The following is an 18,990-nucleotide window of genomic DNA, read 5'->3' on the forward strand; positions in this document are numbered from 1 at the left end:
TTACTTTAAAGAGAAATATTCCATATCCCACATTAATTTCAGTAACCAAAAGACTACAAATCAGCAACAAAATATATTAGAATTATACAATCCAATATCCAGTAATTTATTCTTAGTCAGAATACATCACGCGCTTGCAATTGTTTATTCTTATTTTTACAACAGTTAAAGGATCTAATATAGGGTTGTTTACTGTCTATCCCTGCATTGTTAGTGTAAGGAGTAAACAATTATGGAAATTACCTCCAAAATTGACTTCAATTTTAAGAGGGGAAAATTATATGGAAGTCAAGTTAGATTTAACTTTATTCGGTTTGGATGAAGACTGATGTTAGATAACTTCTATAATTAGGCTAAAGCTTTCGTAATTAAATACTTTCCAATTTCCCAATTGAGAATACTGAAGTCCAATTTATCGGGCGAGTTGCTTTAATGAAAACGATTGCAATTCTTATTTAGATGAAAGAGTTTCAGGTAATAATCTGATGATACTAAACCTGTGAATAGTTTAGCTGTTTATTCGAAATGGTAAATCAGATAAATAGGCGGAGAGAATTGGTTAAACTCATGTTACTGTTTAGCTAAGCCCTACGTTTGAATGACAAGGTTTTAGGAATCAGACCGAAGCGTTGCCATCTTACAAATATCACTGAATTAATTGTTTTTATTCATTTGTATTAGAATTATAACTCAACATTAACTCTAGAATTATATCGTTATTAAAATTTTTTATTCCTTCGCTCTCTTATACTTCTTCCTTTGAATTCAATATTCAAGGGCTGTACCTTAACAAATGATAATAATAATAATAATAATAATAATAATAGTAATATATAATAATAATAATAATAATAATAATAATAATAATAATAATAATAATAATAATGATAAGAATAATAATAATAATAATAATAATAATAATAATAATAATAATAATAATACTGATGATGATGATAATGATAATAATAATAATAATAAAATTAATAACAATAAGAATAGCAATAATAAATGCATACCTATGAAAGAGGCAGTAATAAAAGAGATGATCGGGATGGCATTCGTTGAATAATATAGGTGTCATTATCCGCAGCTATCATTATTCTATACAGAAGCATCTATATCTACAAATTGAACTTTATAGTATAGAAATGATCACTATCATTCATAGATTTACTGTGAATAGAATACTGACACAAAAGTGTTCATTGATTGATGGATTGGGATTGCTGGGGTCGTGAATGCCAGACGTGGGTAAATGATCCCTGGACCCAAGACTAATATCAAGGATCATTTAAAAGAAACTGATTAATGTTTTGATATCGAAAACAATATCTTGAAGACTAGGAATGGGTTACTCGTTGCATTTCTTAAATTCATCTCAATTTATATAACTGACTCGTTATTTCAAGAACACGTAATGTTTTCCAAATTTACTAGACGTTGTTGTTGTTGTAAAATATCTTTTCTTTTTTTTAACTTTTACTACAAACTACAACTGATGAGTTTCCTCCCTTCTTACTCCTTAATGTCGAGTGGCCAACCTGGCCCCCAGTGCCACATAAGACCAAAATAGCATAAATAAAATCAAACTATATCCAACTATATCATACTACTAATAAAAGCTATTTTGCTTTCCCGAATTTCAAAAATGGTTTATTCGAACTCAATTTCGACTTTTTTTTTATTTTGTCTCTTGCTTTCATGTCATCAAAGCCTGGACAAACAATTAATAATCTGTTACAATTCTTTTTTGTTCAATCAATGTCCATTGGGAAAAATATTTTATTTCATAATAATTTAAATGAAACATTTTACAAAAAAAAAAAAAAAAAAAAAAAGAATATGCAATTTAGCGACACGTTAATGAACAACATCAAATAACCCAATTCTACGGTATGGCTGTAATGAAGCCCTTGAATTATTTTCTAAAATAAAACCCCTTTCTCGTCCGAATGCAAGTCAAAAGCAGCACTGGAATCATATGAGAAACTGGAGTCCAAAACACCGCTCATTTTGAAATGCGTCACGTATTACCTTGCAGAATTTCAAATCTGATTTCCCAGAGAAAATTTAAATAAGTGTTTCTGCAGGATTTTGGACGATTTTTAATATAGTATTTCTTAGTATATGTTATTGATTTATTTTTAATTTTCTGCCATTGATATATGTGACTTACTATTAATAAATCATATCAGTGATAGCTGTCAAGGCATCTGTTTAGGTATGATATTCAGAATTCCTTTAGTAAACAACACCTGTATGTTATTCATGATTTGAAAAAAAAATAATGATCTAAGTAGTATTTGAATATGTGAAAAGACACACAAATGCATATAGGCATAAATGTTTATTGCCCGTTACATTCATATATGATATTTTTTTAATTACTGATTTCTCCCGTATAGTTACCAAACAATGTATTCTTTTTCTTCTTAACACGTATCAAAATATGTCATATAATGGCTAAATATCATTCGCAATTGCCTTATCCAATTATCTTGGCAATTTAGAAAAAGTAACCGGTTTTGATAAGTGTGGTTTTCCAAGCGGAAAAGAGTGACTGAAGGTGTATTCAGTATACGTGTGTTGACGGTCGAGTATGTACATATACAGTACTGTACGTACCAAGTATATGCATAATGTATGTATATATGTATGTATGTATAAATATATTTGAGACTTAGTAAAAGGTTCGCACCTAAAATATCGCAAAGAATATCTGTTTCATATGTCAATTTCTAATTAATTATATCGTTCACCATTTATGACAAATCAACTAAAACATGCCGCAACGCAAAAGAACGAAGATTTATCTTTCAATCCTTCCTCCTCACAATGGCTAATTTTGCAAATGCCTGGGCAACCCACCCTTGCATGCAAGACTCCTTTGCAATTCCTTCCATTGAACTCTGTTTTCATGCTGTTTTCATCCGGGTCACCCTCACTAGGGAAACTTACCCTGATATCAATTTATCGATTTCAAAATCGTAACTCTACGATAACCATTTTTATTGCAAAGCTTTGTGATAATTAGAAAGGTAGAATACATATTTTCAATATATTAACACATACCCAACCAGTTGTAAGATAACAACTGACCCCCCCCCTAAAAAAAAAAGTTCTAAATCCTTTAAATAGGCTAAAAATCATTCCAACTTTCTGAGGACACTCGTCTACAAGGAAACATCATCCTTATGGCTCTTTTACTTAAGGATCATAATAGCCTTCCTCACAAGTGCATGAATGACGAGGGTTCTCGTTTTCAAGGCTTTCATATATAAAAGGGACATTCCAATTACATCAGAGAATAGGAATCGTAAATTCCCATTTCTTAGGGGGATTATTTGCTCTTGTTACACGGATGGAAATAACGATATGAGAAATTGAAAATATCCATAAGAGTATGTAAGCTTTACCATATAATGAGATGAGATTACACTGCAATGGAATATAATATCCTTTATGCGAGTGAGAGAAAGTAAGAAAATTAAGTATTTTACAATTGAGTCCTTTCTTAATGTAAGATATATATATATATATATATATATATATATATATATATATATATATATATATATATATATATATATGTATACATATCAATATATATATATATATATATATATATATATATATATGAATATATATATATATATATATATATATATATGAATATATATATATATATATATGAATATATATATATATATATACATATATATGCATATATATGTATATATATGTATATATATATGTTTATATATATAATTTTATATATATATACACATATATATATACATAGATATATATATATATATATATATATATATAAATATAGATATATATATATATATGAATATATATATATATATATATATATATATATATATATATAAATATATATATATACATTTGAATATATATATATATATATATATATATATATATATATTTATATATATATATATATAATATATATATATATATATATATATATAAATATATATATATATATATATATAAATATATATATAAATATATATATATATATATATATATATATATATATATATATATATATATTTATATATATATATATATATATATATATATATATATACATTTATATATATATATATATATATATATATATATATATATATATATTTATATATTTATATATATATATATATATATATATATATATATATATATATATATATATATATACCTTTGTAGCATTTTCAGTTTTTTATCTGCTAATCTATTTTTATGTCAAAAGTTTATTACATTTCCATAAATAAAAAAGTCATTCGTTGATTTAATTCAAAGTCAATATGATATAAGATTAAAATAATACATTATGGAGAACATTACTTTACTTAGAAATAGCGTAAGATTTCTTTGATCATATTTGAGATTAAATAAAACTAGTGAAATTTCAAGTATAAATCTATCTTAGTTTCAGAATGATATTTTATCAATTATATAAAAAAAAATTCTGATATGCATAACTCATAATTTATGCTAATTACTTATGTAATGAAAAGCAAGAAGGAAAATATTTTGGCGGATATCTGATAGCCATGATTTCATCACTCTTGTCCAAATATATATCTTGGTGTAAAAATATTTTATCAAAATCCGATATTTGAATTTTATTGTTGTTTAATAAACTTCAATCATAAAATGCAATACTCATATCAATACAAACTAATATTAAGGAGAAAAAGTATAACATTTTAACAATTTATTACAATTACGGAGGTAACATTGAATTTACTAGGATTTTAATTTCATTGAAATATTCCCATTCATTTTATATCCAGTTTCTCTTGAGTTTAATATTGAAGTTTTATCGCCCCGTTAGATATTTTTTGAAATTGACTTTACTGAAATATCACCCTGCTAAAAATAGTAATTTCTTATTTCTATTAAACTTCAATATTGCAATTCGTTTGTATGTTGTGTTGTAAAAAATTATCAATCCATATTCCTGTTTGCTATTTGCAATTTTATTTTGCTGTCGACTCTATTGAAGTATTCCACGTAAAAAAGAACCTTTCTGTATTCTGTATTTATTTATTTACATCTGCAATAATGTAATGAAACTTTACTAAAATATTCCTACACTAAAACCTTCCTGCATTCTGTATTTATTTATTTACATCTGCAATTATATATAGAATGTGACTTTACTGAAATATTCCTACACTAAAACCTTCCTGTATTCTGTATTTATTTATTTACATCTGCAATTATACTTAGAATATGACATTACTGAAATATTCTCACACTAAAACTTTCCTGTATTCTGTATTTATTTATCTACATCTGCAATTATATATAGAATGTGACTTTACTGAAATATTCCTACACTAAAACCTTCCTGTATTCTGTATTTATTTATTTACATCTGCAATTATACTTAGAATGTGACATTACTGAAATATTCTCACACTAAAACCTTCCTGTATTCTGTATTTATTTATTTACATCTCACATCTGCAATTATACTTAGAATGAGACTTTACTGAAATATTCCTACACTAAACTCTTCCTGTATTCTGTATTTATTTATTTACATCTGCAATTATACTTAGAATGTGACATTACTGAAATATTCTCACACTAAAACCTTCCTGTATTCTGTATTTATTTATTTACATCTCACATCTGCAATTATATTTAGAATGAGACTTTACTGAAATATTCTTACCCTAAACTCTTCCTGTATTATGTATGTATTTATTTACATCTCCAATTATATATAGAATGTAACTTTACTGAAATATTCCTACACTAAAAATCCTTTCTTTTTCCATTCCTGCAAAGGTTCAACATTTTGAGCAAAGCGATTTTCTCCCCCTTTCGCTTTCTCCACACCGCTGCCGTCCCTCTCATTGTTTAATTGGTCAGCCCCTTATCAATGTGCATACCGGAAAACTCTAACAGCATCTGACTTTTACGGCTCCGAAGGTTTGTCTTAATGGTCCATTTAGTGAAATGTTATAGGGGAAATATTTCTTCCTTTAACTGGTTTTCGACCAGTAGTCCATTTCCGAGTGATGTATGTCCTATTGGTATTGGCATCGTGTTGGGTTATTCGTTTATTATGCAGGAATTTGGAAATGATGGATTATTCAGTCCATCTCTTTTTCTGTTTGTATATATATATATATATATATATATATATATATATATATATATATATATATATATACATATAATATACATATATCTACATATATATACACATATATGCATACACACACACACATATATATATATATATATATATATATATATATATATATATATTTATATATATATATATGCACACATACAAACACACACATATATATGTATATATATATATATATATATATATATATATATATATGCCTATATATATATATATATATATATGTACATATGAATATATATACAAATATAAATATGAATATATATATATATATATATATATATATATATATAAACTGTATATATACATATATATGTATACTGTATATATATATATATATATATATATATATATATATATATATATATATATATATATATATATATATATATATATATAAACTGTATATATACGTATATATGTATACTGTATATATATATATATATATATATATATATATATATATATATATATATATATATATTACGACAATCTTTGGAGTGAATATTAATGGAAAAAGGGAATTTGGTTGTTAAACAACCCAATAAAAGATGCGAAGCAGGATAACCGCTCCGGAATTTTACACGTGAATGCTCTACCGGCTGAGATGATTGGTGTGAGGAAAATTCTACCTCACAAGCCCTATGGATATCCATATCTATATTCTATTTCTGCAGGCTCTTTAACATACCGAGAAATCCTATATTTTCTGTAAAATCAGATCGCTTTCACAATTCTAAATGTTTCGCCACTTTTCAGGGCCTGGTTACTATTCCAACTATTTTTTTTAATTTGGCATCGAAGTATTTTCGTTATCTTTATTTAACATTTATTCGTAATTTATGTTTCTTGTTTCCTTGCTTTACTCATTATGATTGACTAGTCTGTTTTGAAGAGCTGCATTATTTGTAAAAGGGGTGAATCAGAAATTTAAAAGTAATATTCCGTCCTGATGTAGAAACTTTTTTTTTTTTACTAAATTCCTTTCTGTCATAAAGATTTTAGTCAAACAAACTGCTACTCATATTTATGGCAAAATTTATGATCACTAACAAAGTCACGTATTCATAATTAAATGTTGGCTATTATCCAATGACAAGATTGGCATGTAAACGACCTTATTGCCATAAAAATTGCTTTACAAATTTATTATTTGTTTCGGTTAATAAACTCTTAAATGCTACTGTAAGAGCAATTACAAATTCTATCAAGTGTTATCGAGTACGCAAAGAAAGAAAATAATAAGTGATAGTGTTAAAAAACGTCAAATTAAAATGAATATAAAACTATGTCAACCCACATTAACAAAAAATTAAAAAGTTAAATACATTCCGATATATACTCGAAAGTGAACACTTTGGTCTGTTCTAAGTGATATTTAATCCCGTCTTTTTCCAACCGGTGGAATAAATCTAATTCACCTATAAAGACACATTTTTCCAAGTCTCATTTCACACTTAACAATTTTTTTTTCTCAATAAAGGAAATTAATGACTTCTGACAACAATATGTTTATATAAAAGAAATCCATGTAAGAACAAAAATGCCTGGGTTGTAGTGGCCGATGTGGTAACGTTCCTGACTGGTAATCGCCAGACTAGCGTTAGAGTCCTGCTCAAACTCGTAAGTTTCTTTGGTCGCTGCATCCTCACCATCCTTGTGAGCTAAGGATGGGGAGTTTGGAAGAGCCTATAGGTCTATTTGATGAGTCATCAGCAGCCATTGCCTGGCCCCCCTTGGTCCTAGCTTGGGTGGCGAGGGGGCTGGGGCGCTGATCATATGTATATATGGTCAGCCTCTAGGTCATTGTCCTACTTGAAAGGGCAATGCCACTGTCCCTTTCCTATGCCATTCATGAGTGGCCTTTTTAAAACTTTATTTGTTACTCCTATTGGATGATACAAACAAGAACTTTGGTATGTCAATCATGGTTCTGATTGTTTTCGTTTTATAGGGCTACGGTGGTATTCAACGATTATGATAAGATTAAGATTAATTACATTTTACAAAAATTAGTAATAAAGCATATCAATGAAATTAGTATTAAAGCATATCAATGTTTTATTTTTAGGATATACTGTGTGTGACTTACCATAACAAATAAATGGTCGTCAGTATAGTCAGTTCAAGGTCAAGTGACATGGCAGTCGGTACACAAGAAATTTGCGACAGTAATCTTTTATCTGGATGTCGATTTAAAGTGAAAAAAGTATATATATATATATATATATATATATATATATATATATATACTGTATATATATACTGTATATATATATATATATATATATATATATATATATATATATATGTATATATATATAAATATATATATACTGTATATATATATATATATATATATCTATATATATATATATATATATATATATATATATATATATATATATATGTGTGTGTGTGTGTGTGTGTGTGTGTGTGTTACAGTCAAACTGTGAAATCATTTATTTCGTGAAATGACTAAAACTGTCAGTCATTACATGTAATGCCAGTAGGGGTTAGTCAATTCATGATATGACTGATAATTCTAGTCATTTCGTGAAATGACTGATTTATTGTCATTTTTGTTACACCATATGGCTATTATACTTTAGGCAAAGTGTGAATTAGTATTTTGACTCGTTTCCGCTATCTACGAAATAACTCCGGCCACGAATATAGTACATATTACTCTCACCTCCCTTACTTCAAGATCAGTTTATTCTAGTACCTTGACAAGATGTCTGAGAGCATAGAGTTAAAATTTCGTGAAGTTATTATCTAGGTATGAGAAGTGTTCCAAGTATCTCATTCCGAAAGACGCTTATTTTCAAATGATTGAGGACATTCGTAGAGCTAGCGAAAGAAAGAACACGAAAACTCATCACGAATATTACCTTCTGAGTAAATATGAAGTGTTACAGTGTGGGGATGTTGAGAAAATTATTAAGAAACGACAAACTCTAGACGAAACACCGGTGTACTATGTCTCCATTGAGGACACATTTGACATAGTTAAAAAAGCACATGTTGCAACTGGTCATGGCGGTCGAGACAGAATGACAAAAGAACTCCCAGTGAAATATGACAACATTCAGCGAGATACAATTGAACTATTCAAGTTGTTATGCCTGGAATGCCAGAAAAAGAGAAAGAGACCAATGACAAAGGGTGTTGTAGTTAAACCTATTCCGAGTACTGAATTTTCATTACGTGGCCAGGTTGATCTCATAGACATGCAGTCTATGTCATGTAGAACCTTCAAATGGATTATGGTGTACCAAGACCATCTGACAAAGTTCTGTGTTCTACGTCGGCTCACATCAAAGCGTGCAGCTGAAGTAGCATTCCAACTTGCTGATATCTTTCTACTTCTGGGTGCTCCTGTAATCCTTCAATCAGACAATGGTTCTGAGTTTACACCTCAGATTATTACTGAACTACGTTCTTTGTGGCTTGAATTGTCAATCGTTCACGGCAAGCCTAGACACCCACAGAGCCAAGGCTCTGTTGAGCGAGCAAATGGTGACACAAAAGACATGCTTGTAGCGTGGATGGCTGACAACAACTCAACGGAATGGGCTACAGGCATCAAATTTGTTCAGTTTTCCAAGAATTCGGCTTACCATGCAGGGATCAAAAGAAGTCCATATGCTGCAATGTCCGGTGTGAATGCCCGAGTCGGGCTGACGTCAACATCACTTCCACAAGAAATCATCAGTTGCCTGCAGTCTGAGCAAGACCTTATAACAACGCTTCAGCAGCAAGAAACAGATGCCAACGAGCCTGAATCAGAAGCAGAAGCTGATGTCAATGAACCCAAGCGAGAACCACCCAAAGCTGAAATGAATGAGTCTGAACAAGAGCCAGAGCCACTATCCCAGCATCAAACGAACCTTGATCAACTTCATAACAGCATCAGCTCCCAACGATTAGCAGCAAGTGAATCTCAGAGACAACAAGCAGAACGTATGGTTAAGAGGAGCCGAACAGAATTAGTAGCAGGTGAGATAGGAGACAACATTGTTCTTCCAATTCCATTGGTTGATCGAGGTCGTGGAGACCCAAGGAACATCCTAGGTGTTATTGTGAGTAGGGCATGAACGACCAATACGGAGTGGCCATCAAAAGTGGTATTTTAAAAGGAAGCTATTCCAGGAATCAGTTTGACATTTGTCCTGAGAGATTGCTGAAAGAAAGTGACATTAACAATGACATTGAAATTTCTCTCCGAGAAGCCGTTATCAAATCCTCAATCAGTGGAGGACAAGGTTTTGTAAAGTGTTCATGCAATGATCCCAAAAAATGGCAAACAAACAGATGCAAATGTTTCAAATGTAAACAGCTATGCAATAGTAGATGCCACAATAGCCTCAACTGTGTAAATAAATAAATCTGTAATTGATATGTCATGTGTTTTTACTATTGTTCGATTGTTCTATCGTACTATTGATTTAATTTTTAACTAGTGCTTTTATATTTGTGATTTTCTATGAATAAAATTATTATACCAGGTGATTTATTCTTGCAATTATTGTAAATATTGATATTACTATTGCTAGTCATTTACTTTTTAACTAGTGATATTTATAATACGTGTGAATTTTCTTGTGAATAAAATTATAAGAGTACAAAATAGTTACTTTCGCTTTTCAAACATATAAAGCTCAATAACAAATGACTTTAGTCATTTCGTGAAATGTCTGGTCACCAAATTCAGTCGTTTCACGAAAAGGCTGGAATTTTCAGTCAATTCATGAATTGACTGACCCCTACAGGCATTACATGAAATGACTAACAGTTTTAGTCATTTCACGAAATAACTGATTTCACAGTTTGACTGTAACATATATATATATATATATATATATATATATATATATATATATATATATATATATATAGATATATATATATATATATATATATATATAAATATATATATATATATATATATATGTATATATATATATATATATTTACTACTATGCTATATCAGAAGTTTAATTCAAGTAGTTCAAGGTAAAACCAGATGCCTAATGTAGAAAAAAAAAAATAATAATCGACATATTTAACCTAAAAACTACCAAAACAATATCTTAAGATAAAAGATAGAGAATTGCAAAACGTTTAGTCTAATCCCTTAAAAAAAAAAAAATTAATAATCTCTCGTGTCACTTAAGGAACCACATCTGACCGGTAACACACTAAAGCAGGGCGAAACAATACGGGAAAAGAACGATGATTGCATGGCTATCAACGACACCACAGGAGAGCGCGGATATTAAAATGTCAAACGCCTCGTTAGCGAGATCTTTATGAGAGGGGCTAAAGTGGCCTTTAAGAATAAGGTCTGCAGAGTCGAGTTTCCTATCTTCGGGTGCTAAGTCCCTACACGTGATAATCTCTAGGATTTTTTTTTCTTCTTACTTTAAGCTTATGTATTTAGCCACAATTATCTTCTTGTGTAGAGAGAGAGAGAGAGAGAGAGAGAGAGAGAGAGAGAGAGAGAGAGAGAGAGAGAGAGAGAGATTTAAGTGACAAGAAAGAAATTCATACTCCTAGGCGTATGTATTTACCCTTGAGCAGCATCTGAGAGAGAGAGAGAGAGAGAGAGAGAGAGAGAGAGAGAGAGAGAGAGAGAGAGAGAGAGAGAGAGATAATTAAGTTACAAGAAAAAGATTCATACTCCTAGGCATATGTATTTATCCTTGAGCAGCATCTCAGAGAGAGAGAGAGAGAGAGAGAGAGAGAGAGAGAGAGAGAGAGAGAGAGAGAGAGAGATTTAAGTGACAAGAAAAAGATACATACTCTTAGGCGTATGTATTTATCCTTGAGCAGCATCTCAGAGCAGCATCTCAGAGAGAGAGAGAGAGAGAGAGAGAGAGAGAGAGATTTACACGGCAGGTCAAAGATTCAAATCACCGTTGTTTTCAGGTTTTACACACGAATAGATTGCATAGCTTTCGTTATTTATTGAACCATCAAGTCACCTCGTACAGCTTAGTGTACAACAGTTTTTGTAGATCGCAATTTAACATTATTTTTTTCAATTTTGGCACAGTTTCGTTATCGCAGACAAGATACAAAGTTTGCACTTATCAGTTCCGAAAGATTAAGTGATTAATCAAATCAATTAAAAAACCTTTTGGCAGACAGTTTGCAGATCGAAATTTTATGTTTATTTTTTTTTATTTTTTATTTTTTATTTTTTTTACTGTTTGCACAGTTTTATCATCACGGACAAGATACCAAGTTTTCACTTATCAGTTTCGAAAGATTAAGTGATTAAGAAAATTAATTTAAAAAAAAAACTTTTGGCAGACATTAAGAGACTACAGCTGAAAACAATTTTCCATCTTATAAGATATTTACAATCGTTTATAAATTCAAGTTGTACCCAAATTCTGATAAAAAGTCATCCAATTTAATCTGTTAAAAGAAAAAAAAACTGAAACACACGTGTGACGAAAATCCTAATTGTTTTAAGCAATTTCTTCATCACTCACCCAGTTTTCACATGAACTTAATCTCGCAGAAAATCTTAATAAACAAATTACGAGCTGCGTTTTATGATCTTTCATACGCTGGGAGCACGAAGGTACAAAAACACCTAAAGCAATTATATTCTGCTCAGCCTCGCACGCGAAATTAGGTTTGTTAATCTGCCAGACCTTCGCACGCAATATGACAGTTGCATGAATTTCCGGCGACTCGGAATCCACGCCTGTGCTTTCGTTTGTAGCTTTTGTGCATGACTGCTTGCTTAGCTTGCGATGAAATATTCCCAAGATAATGTACATGACATTATCAAAGAATTTACAAAGGTTATAAGTTGCTAAGGATGCGACATATGTTGAAGGTGATATTTGCGATGCTTTAGATATAAATGTTAATTTCATTTGTGTGTGTGACAGCGTAACTTGCGTCAAGTATTTTCAAAATACAAATTAGTTCTTTCACCTGCTAAAGTATAAATCTTACTCAATCTCTTTATTAGTACTTATGTTAGCAATGAGATAAATGCGAAGTTAGTGTCCGTGTCAGTAAATGTTCTTTTTTCGGGTGGGCCAAAGAATTTATATTGTACCAGTTGTACTTTATCAACCTAAGTATACGAGCATAGTATCGTAAACTACGAGGTTTGTTAATGATATTGTCATTACCTATTTTAAAACCAACAAGAAGTAATTGTAGAATTTCAGTACTTATTCTTATACATCTTAATTTAAAGTTGAAATAATGTAAATTTCGTGCTTTGACTAACTTTACTACTAAGAGTATGGTATCGAAAAATGAAGATAATGTTATTACATGCATATATACATCCATCCATACATACATACATACATGCATACATACATACATACATATTACCGTTGTGTGTTTAGAAAATATTAAAATTTCGTTTTATTTTCTTTACTAAAAGAAAACTTTATGATGGTATTAACAATAAATGAAGCAGTAATGCAGATTATGGTGGTACCAGTTTTAATCTTGTCCACAGATATACCTTTTATCAAAGCTTAATTTTTGTTGCTGTCAACCTCACAACTATACCATATACACGTGTAGAGAGAGAGAGAGAGAGAGAGAGAGAGAGAGAGAGAGAGAGAGAGAGATCTTAAATATTAACCTAGTTATCAACATCAAAGAAATCATAGATTTATACATTATTCAAGTCCTCGTTTCTTCAAAGAGTCCGTAAAAGGTTTCTTTGTCATCAAAGATTTATCAGATTCTCGTCCTACGAAGATAAATCACTTCTTCCACATTGGGTCGCCTCTTTTGCTGTTACAAAATGACTCTTATTAAGATTTCTAAGATCACTAGAGTGACGAGTAATTAAGTGGTAAGAGACGCTGAGGTATATATATATATATATATATATATATATATATATATATAAATACATATCTATTTATCTATCTATCATATATATATATATATATATAAATAAATACATATCTAACTATATATATATATATATATATATATATATATACGTATATTTTTTTTTTTTGGGGGGGGGCTCAAGCCATGTCGTCCTGATGGAAGCTTCCTTCAGTAGCTTCCTTTGGATATATATGACTAGCATAATATTCCCAGAGAATTAAATTAAAGGTTTTCACAGAATTCTAACTTCTGGCACGAGTACCCTAAAGGTTTCCCTTTGGAATATCGTATATCAACAGGGGACGCATGCATTAACACGTCACATGGCTATCTGTACCCCACCTAGCGTTTACGCTTCGAGGGGGAAAGGTGGCGAGGTAACTGAGGTGCCGTTCCAAAGTTCTCCTTCCTTCGTTACTGTTATGGTACTCACAACGTAAACAAACCGTCCGCCATACTGTGTGACGTCACGTCCGTCCTCATTACTTACTTGGTAGCTCATTTTACAGTTTATTTGTTCCCAGTGATCGACTTTTATCTTGTGCATCCTTCGCCATTTTTCAACCTTCTGCATCGCCTTCTTCTGGAAAGTTGAGTACCAGGTTCTTGTATTGTTTAAATAAGCTCTGGCCGTAGAGTAACGATTTTTTTTCGCTAAAATCTTGTGTTTTGTGGCGGAGCTGTGCCTTGCCCGGAGGCGCCATTTTATCGCGCAGCTGTTCGCTTTGCATGCGTTATTTAGTTAGCCAGAACAGCCTTCCCAGCCTTATAACTAATTAAATATCATTAGTTATTTAGTCTTCATTAATGGGATTTAGTTATATTATGCTGATGGTATTCTTCGGCGCTCTCAGTTAGCCGACCCCATACTAGACTTTCAGCCTAGCCTAGGCCGCAGCCTAGTGTTCATGTTTACTTATGCATGATATAATAAGTGTTCCTAGTGTTATGTTAATGAAGATATAGGCATTTTCAAACATATACAAGATTCAGTGTTGCACATATCTTTCGCCTTCTAGGGACCATACAAGGGACCGTGCCTGGTCCATTCATGTCACACCCCCTAACCCAACGTTGGGACCCTTGTCTGCTTCCTTATCTCCCCTGTTACCTTAGGGTAACCTCCCTTTGGGTAGCCTTGCTATTTCTTAGCCCCTTTCCCGGAAATATCTTCGGGTAGGTTAGGCTAGATCATTATTCCCTATTCCCAGAGTACCTATCGTTCATCCCAGTCCACCCTTAGGGAACGCCTTCCCCTTTAGGTATCGACTGAGACTGAAGGTGGAGGGGCCCTGCCCTTCCCCCTAGACTGCTCTTGGTTGGGACACGTCCCTTCCTCCCGTAGCCTAGCGATACGTCTCCCCAGCCCTCCCTAATCTAGGACAATTTCTCCTGGTTTAGGTTAGGCCTTGGGGGATTTGTTTTATTATAGTTTAGGACAATACACCAGTGCTGTTCCTACTCTGAGGTAACCTACCCTAGGGTTGGAGTGCGCTTCTCTCCTGCCTGGGTAGTATAGCATCCAACAGATTCCCCCACTCCTTGGGAGCTTTAGGGTCCCGACCCTTCTGCCCCATCAGACCCCTACCCCCACTCTATCCCTTTGTGTCGGCTTGCCTTCACACCCCTGTCCGCTGTCCTACAATTCCCCCTCAGGGAGAATTGTAGGTTAAGCTGTGCTCTCCTGCTTGGCTGGCCGCTCTGCTACACTTCCCCCTCGTAGCCGTCCTGCCGGCAGAAGATCACCCTCCCCCCCATTTTTAGAGTGTCCTCTGATCCTCCCTTGGATTACCATAGGCATCCAGCCGTCTGCCGGCTCTCTACCGCCGGGTGATAGGCATATCCCCTCCTATCATGAGTGCACTCCTTCCGGAGGGAAGCCGGTCGGGTATCGGACATTACCCTTCCCCTCTCCCTCCTTATCTTTCTCTCTTCTATCATGGTGCCGGTCCACTGCCACCTCCGCCTGCCGGCGCTAGCCACCGGCACACCAGGTGACTTTCCTACTTCATAGGACGTTCCTATCTGAGGATTACCTAAGGCAACAACCTGCCGGCTGCCGGGGGCCGCCGCCCCTTGCCACCGCTAGCCGCCAGCACCCCAGGTGACCTTGCTACTTTATAGGATGTTCCTATCTGAGGACTACCTAAGGCAACAGCCAGCCGGCTGCCGGGGGCCGCCGCCCCTTGCCACGGCTGCCGCCGACTTCTCAGACAACCTTCCATCTTATGTACCCAGCTAGGTTCACCAACGCCGACAGCCTGCCGGGTGCCGGCTGCCGGAGGCCAACGCCCTGCCGGCGCTGTGCCGGCGGTCGCCCTTATAGGTGTTTCCTACCTCTCTGCTGCTGAGTGTGTAGCCTTAGATGGATTCACCCCACCGGACCGGCCTCCGGCTTGCCGCCGGCTTGCCGGTGACACTCCTGCGGCTTCCATGGACAAGCACCCCTTCCCCCGGCTGCCGGCCCCGTGCCGGCAGTCGACCTATACAGCCGTATAGCTAGACTGATGTTCTTTGCTATTTCATACCTTGAAGACAGTGTCTGAGCTGTACGAATGTACAGTACAATGTTTCCAGTATACTCTGTGCTTCTCAGTACAGTCTCTTGCCAGGACCTACCCAAATATAATGGGGTTTATCCTATTTTCCCCCTCTTTTCTCTAGGTTCTGATCGATTTCAGACCCTCTCCACTCAGTAGAAAATTCCTTTATAAGGAAGTATAGTTTGGCTCCCCCATAGGGATACCATTCCCTCCCCTAGAACCTCAGGTCCTAAGGAATTGTCGGCAGAAAAGGTCACGGTAATTGGCTGGACGGGATTCACAAGTATGTGTCTTTCTACTTCTTTTCTAGCTCACCTATCCTGAGCTCACATAAAACACAGAGCTACAGATTAATGAATCTTAAGTTTAAGAGTAATGTAAGACATAACTCTGTTTTCCATGTACTCACGTTCTCTTTCTTTTACGGGAGGAGTACCTGAAGTGTGAAAGCTCTTTCTGTGCAGTTCGCCGCCCGGACTTCTACGGGCACAGGGCGTGCCGGACTTCTACGGGCATAGGGCGTGCCGGACCCACGCCCCCTGTACAGCGAAAAAGGGCAACTTTATGTATTGGGATCCACAGTCCTGCTCAATCTGCAAAGGCCTCCTTGATGAGGCGTTCGACAACCCTCCGTCCGCGGAGGCCAGGGACAATGCTCGAGAGAAACTGCGCAAGTGGGTGCGCGGTTTCCAGAAGAACGCCACCGGGCCATATCTCCCCAGTGAGAAGATGAGGGCCATGCTTTTCCCAAAAGCATTAGCAGATTCTGTGATTTCCCAGGATCAGATCCCCTTGGTTCAACTGACCGTTGAGCCCGACATCGAGACCATGCTTAGCAAGTGTCGTCTGGACGAGGTGGAGAAGATGTCGGACGTGTCCGACAACACCGAGAGGACCCTCATGGGTGAGGATCTGGAGGAAGAAGAGGATCAGGTGGAGTACCCTGATTCGGAGGGCGAGGTCGCCCCACCACCTCCGGCAGCCCCTGTAGTGGTCGAGGAGCCAGTCCCCTCCACCTCCGCCGCCTCGCAGCCCCTGCTACCCGCCACCGAAGACGCCATTCGGGTATTGGTGGCATTGATGGACGAGAAGCTTAATAAGCATTCTGCGGAAATCACAAGTCGTTTGATGGGATGGAAGCAACCGAAGATCTCGGTTAAGGACCTTCCCTCCTGCTCGAAGTCTAACCCCTGGAGGTACGTCGAGCATATGCCAATTACAACTGGCAAAATCTTTATCAACGACAAGTTAGAGTCTATCCTTTTGGAGGAAGTGGAATTCTTCCCTAACTTTGAGGCTTACCCGGACTGTTACGTCCGACTCAGGTCCGAACCAGCCTCCAAAGAGGAGACTGAGCCCAAAGAGGTGATCGTTTTCGATCAGTCAAAAGCCCAAGCCATGCTGGCAGAATGCCTGAAGAGTCGCGGTTTCACCAACTCGAAAATGCCGGCACTGTGTAAGAAGCACCCGTCCTTTATTGCTCCCTCTTCTGCGACCTTTCCCTTCGTGGAAAAGGCCTTCCATGCGGTCATGAAGACGGTGGAGAAAGGAAAGCCCTACCCTACCCTGGAGGAGTGTAGGCCTCTCTCCCTCGCCCTTCCCCCCAACGACAGATTCTGGAAAGACATCCAGTTTACCTTCACGGAACCTTCCATCAGGACGACATGGCCATCTCACCCAAAAATAGATTTTTCGCTTCGCTCAAAATCCGTTATATATATATATATATATATATATATATATATATATATATTTATATATATAATATATATATATATATATATATATATATATATAAAATATATATATATATATATATAATACATATATATGTATATATATATATATATATATATGCATATATATATATATATATATATATACATACTCACACACACATATATGTATATATATATATATATATATATATATATATATGTGCGTGTAAATTTAGATTTCAAAAAAGGAAAATACATACTAAATCAAGCTATTCATTCAAAATTCCTTTATCCATAATTTGTTGGGGATATTTCAAAGGAAAGAGATAGAGTATTTCTTCATATTCATCTAAACGTGAATAGAAAATTTCCCAGTCTCCTTAAACCCAAAATCTTTACATTCTGTTTTATTTAACTACACGAGATCGGTTTCATAACGGCTTTATTAATGCATCAGTCCTTCAAAATTCAATCAAAAAATGCTCCTATTCGTAATTACGGAGAGGAAATACTTCATTCTCGTGACTTTTGTTTGAAGTTTAATTACCACTGCTGTTCCTAAACCCCATAACATAATATTTTGTTTCTTTGAGCACATATTGGAAATCTTAAGTTATTTGATAACGGAAGT

At 34.2% G+C, this 18,990-nt stretch overlaps 1 protein-coding gene across 1 annotated transcript; it reads left to right on the forward strand.

The window, feature by feature from the left end:
* The first annotated feature begins 9,036 nt into the window (after positions 1-9,036).
* On the forward strand, positions 9,037-10,305 carry LOC137653909 (KRAB-A domain-containing protein 2-like). Its single transcript, XM_068387536.1, has one exon. The coding sequence runs from the start codon at positions 9,037-9,039 to the stop codon at positions 10,303-10,305; it is 1,269 nt and encodes a 422-aa protein (XP_068243637.1).
* Positions 10,306-18,990: the final 8,685 nt, after the last annotated feature.

The sequence above is a fragment of the Palaemon carinicauda genome, chromosome 15 (genome assembly GCF_036898095.1).
Source record: "Palaemon carinicauda isolate YSFRI2023 chromosome 15, ASM3689809v2, whole genome shotgun sequence".
NCBI lineage: Eukaryota > Metazoa > Arthropoda > Malacostraca > Decapoda > Palaemonidae > Palaemon > Palaemon carinicauda.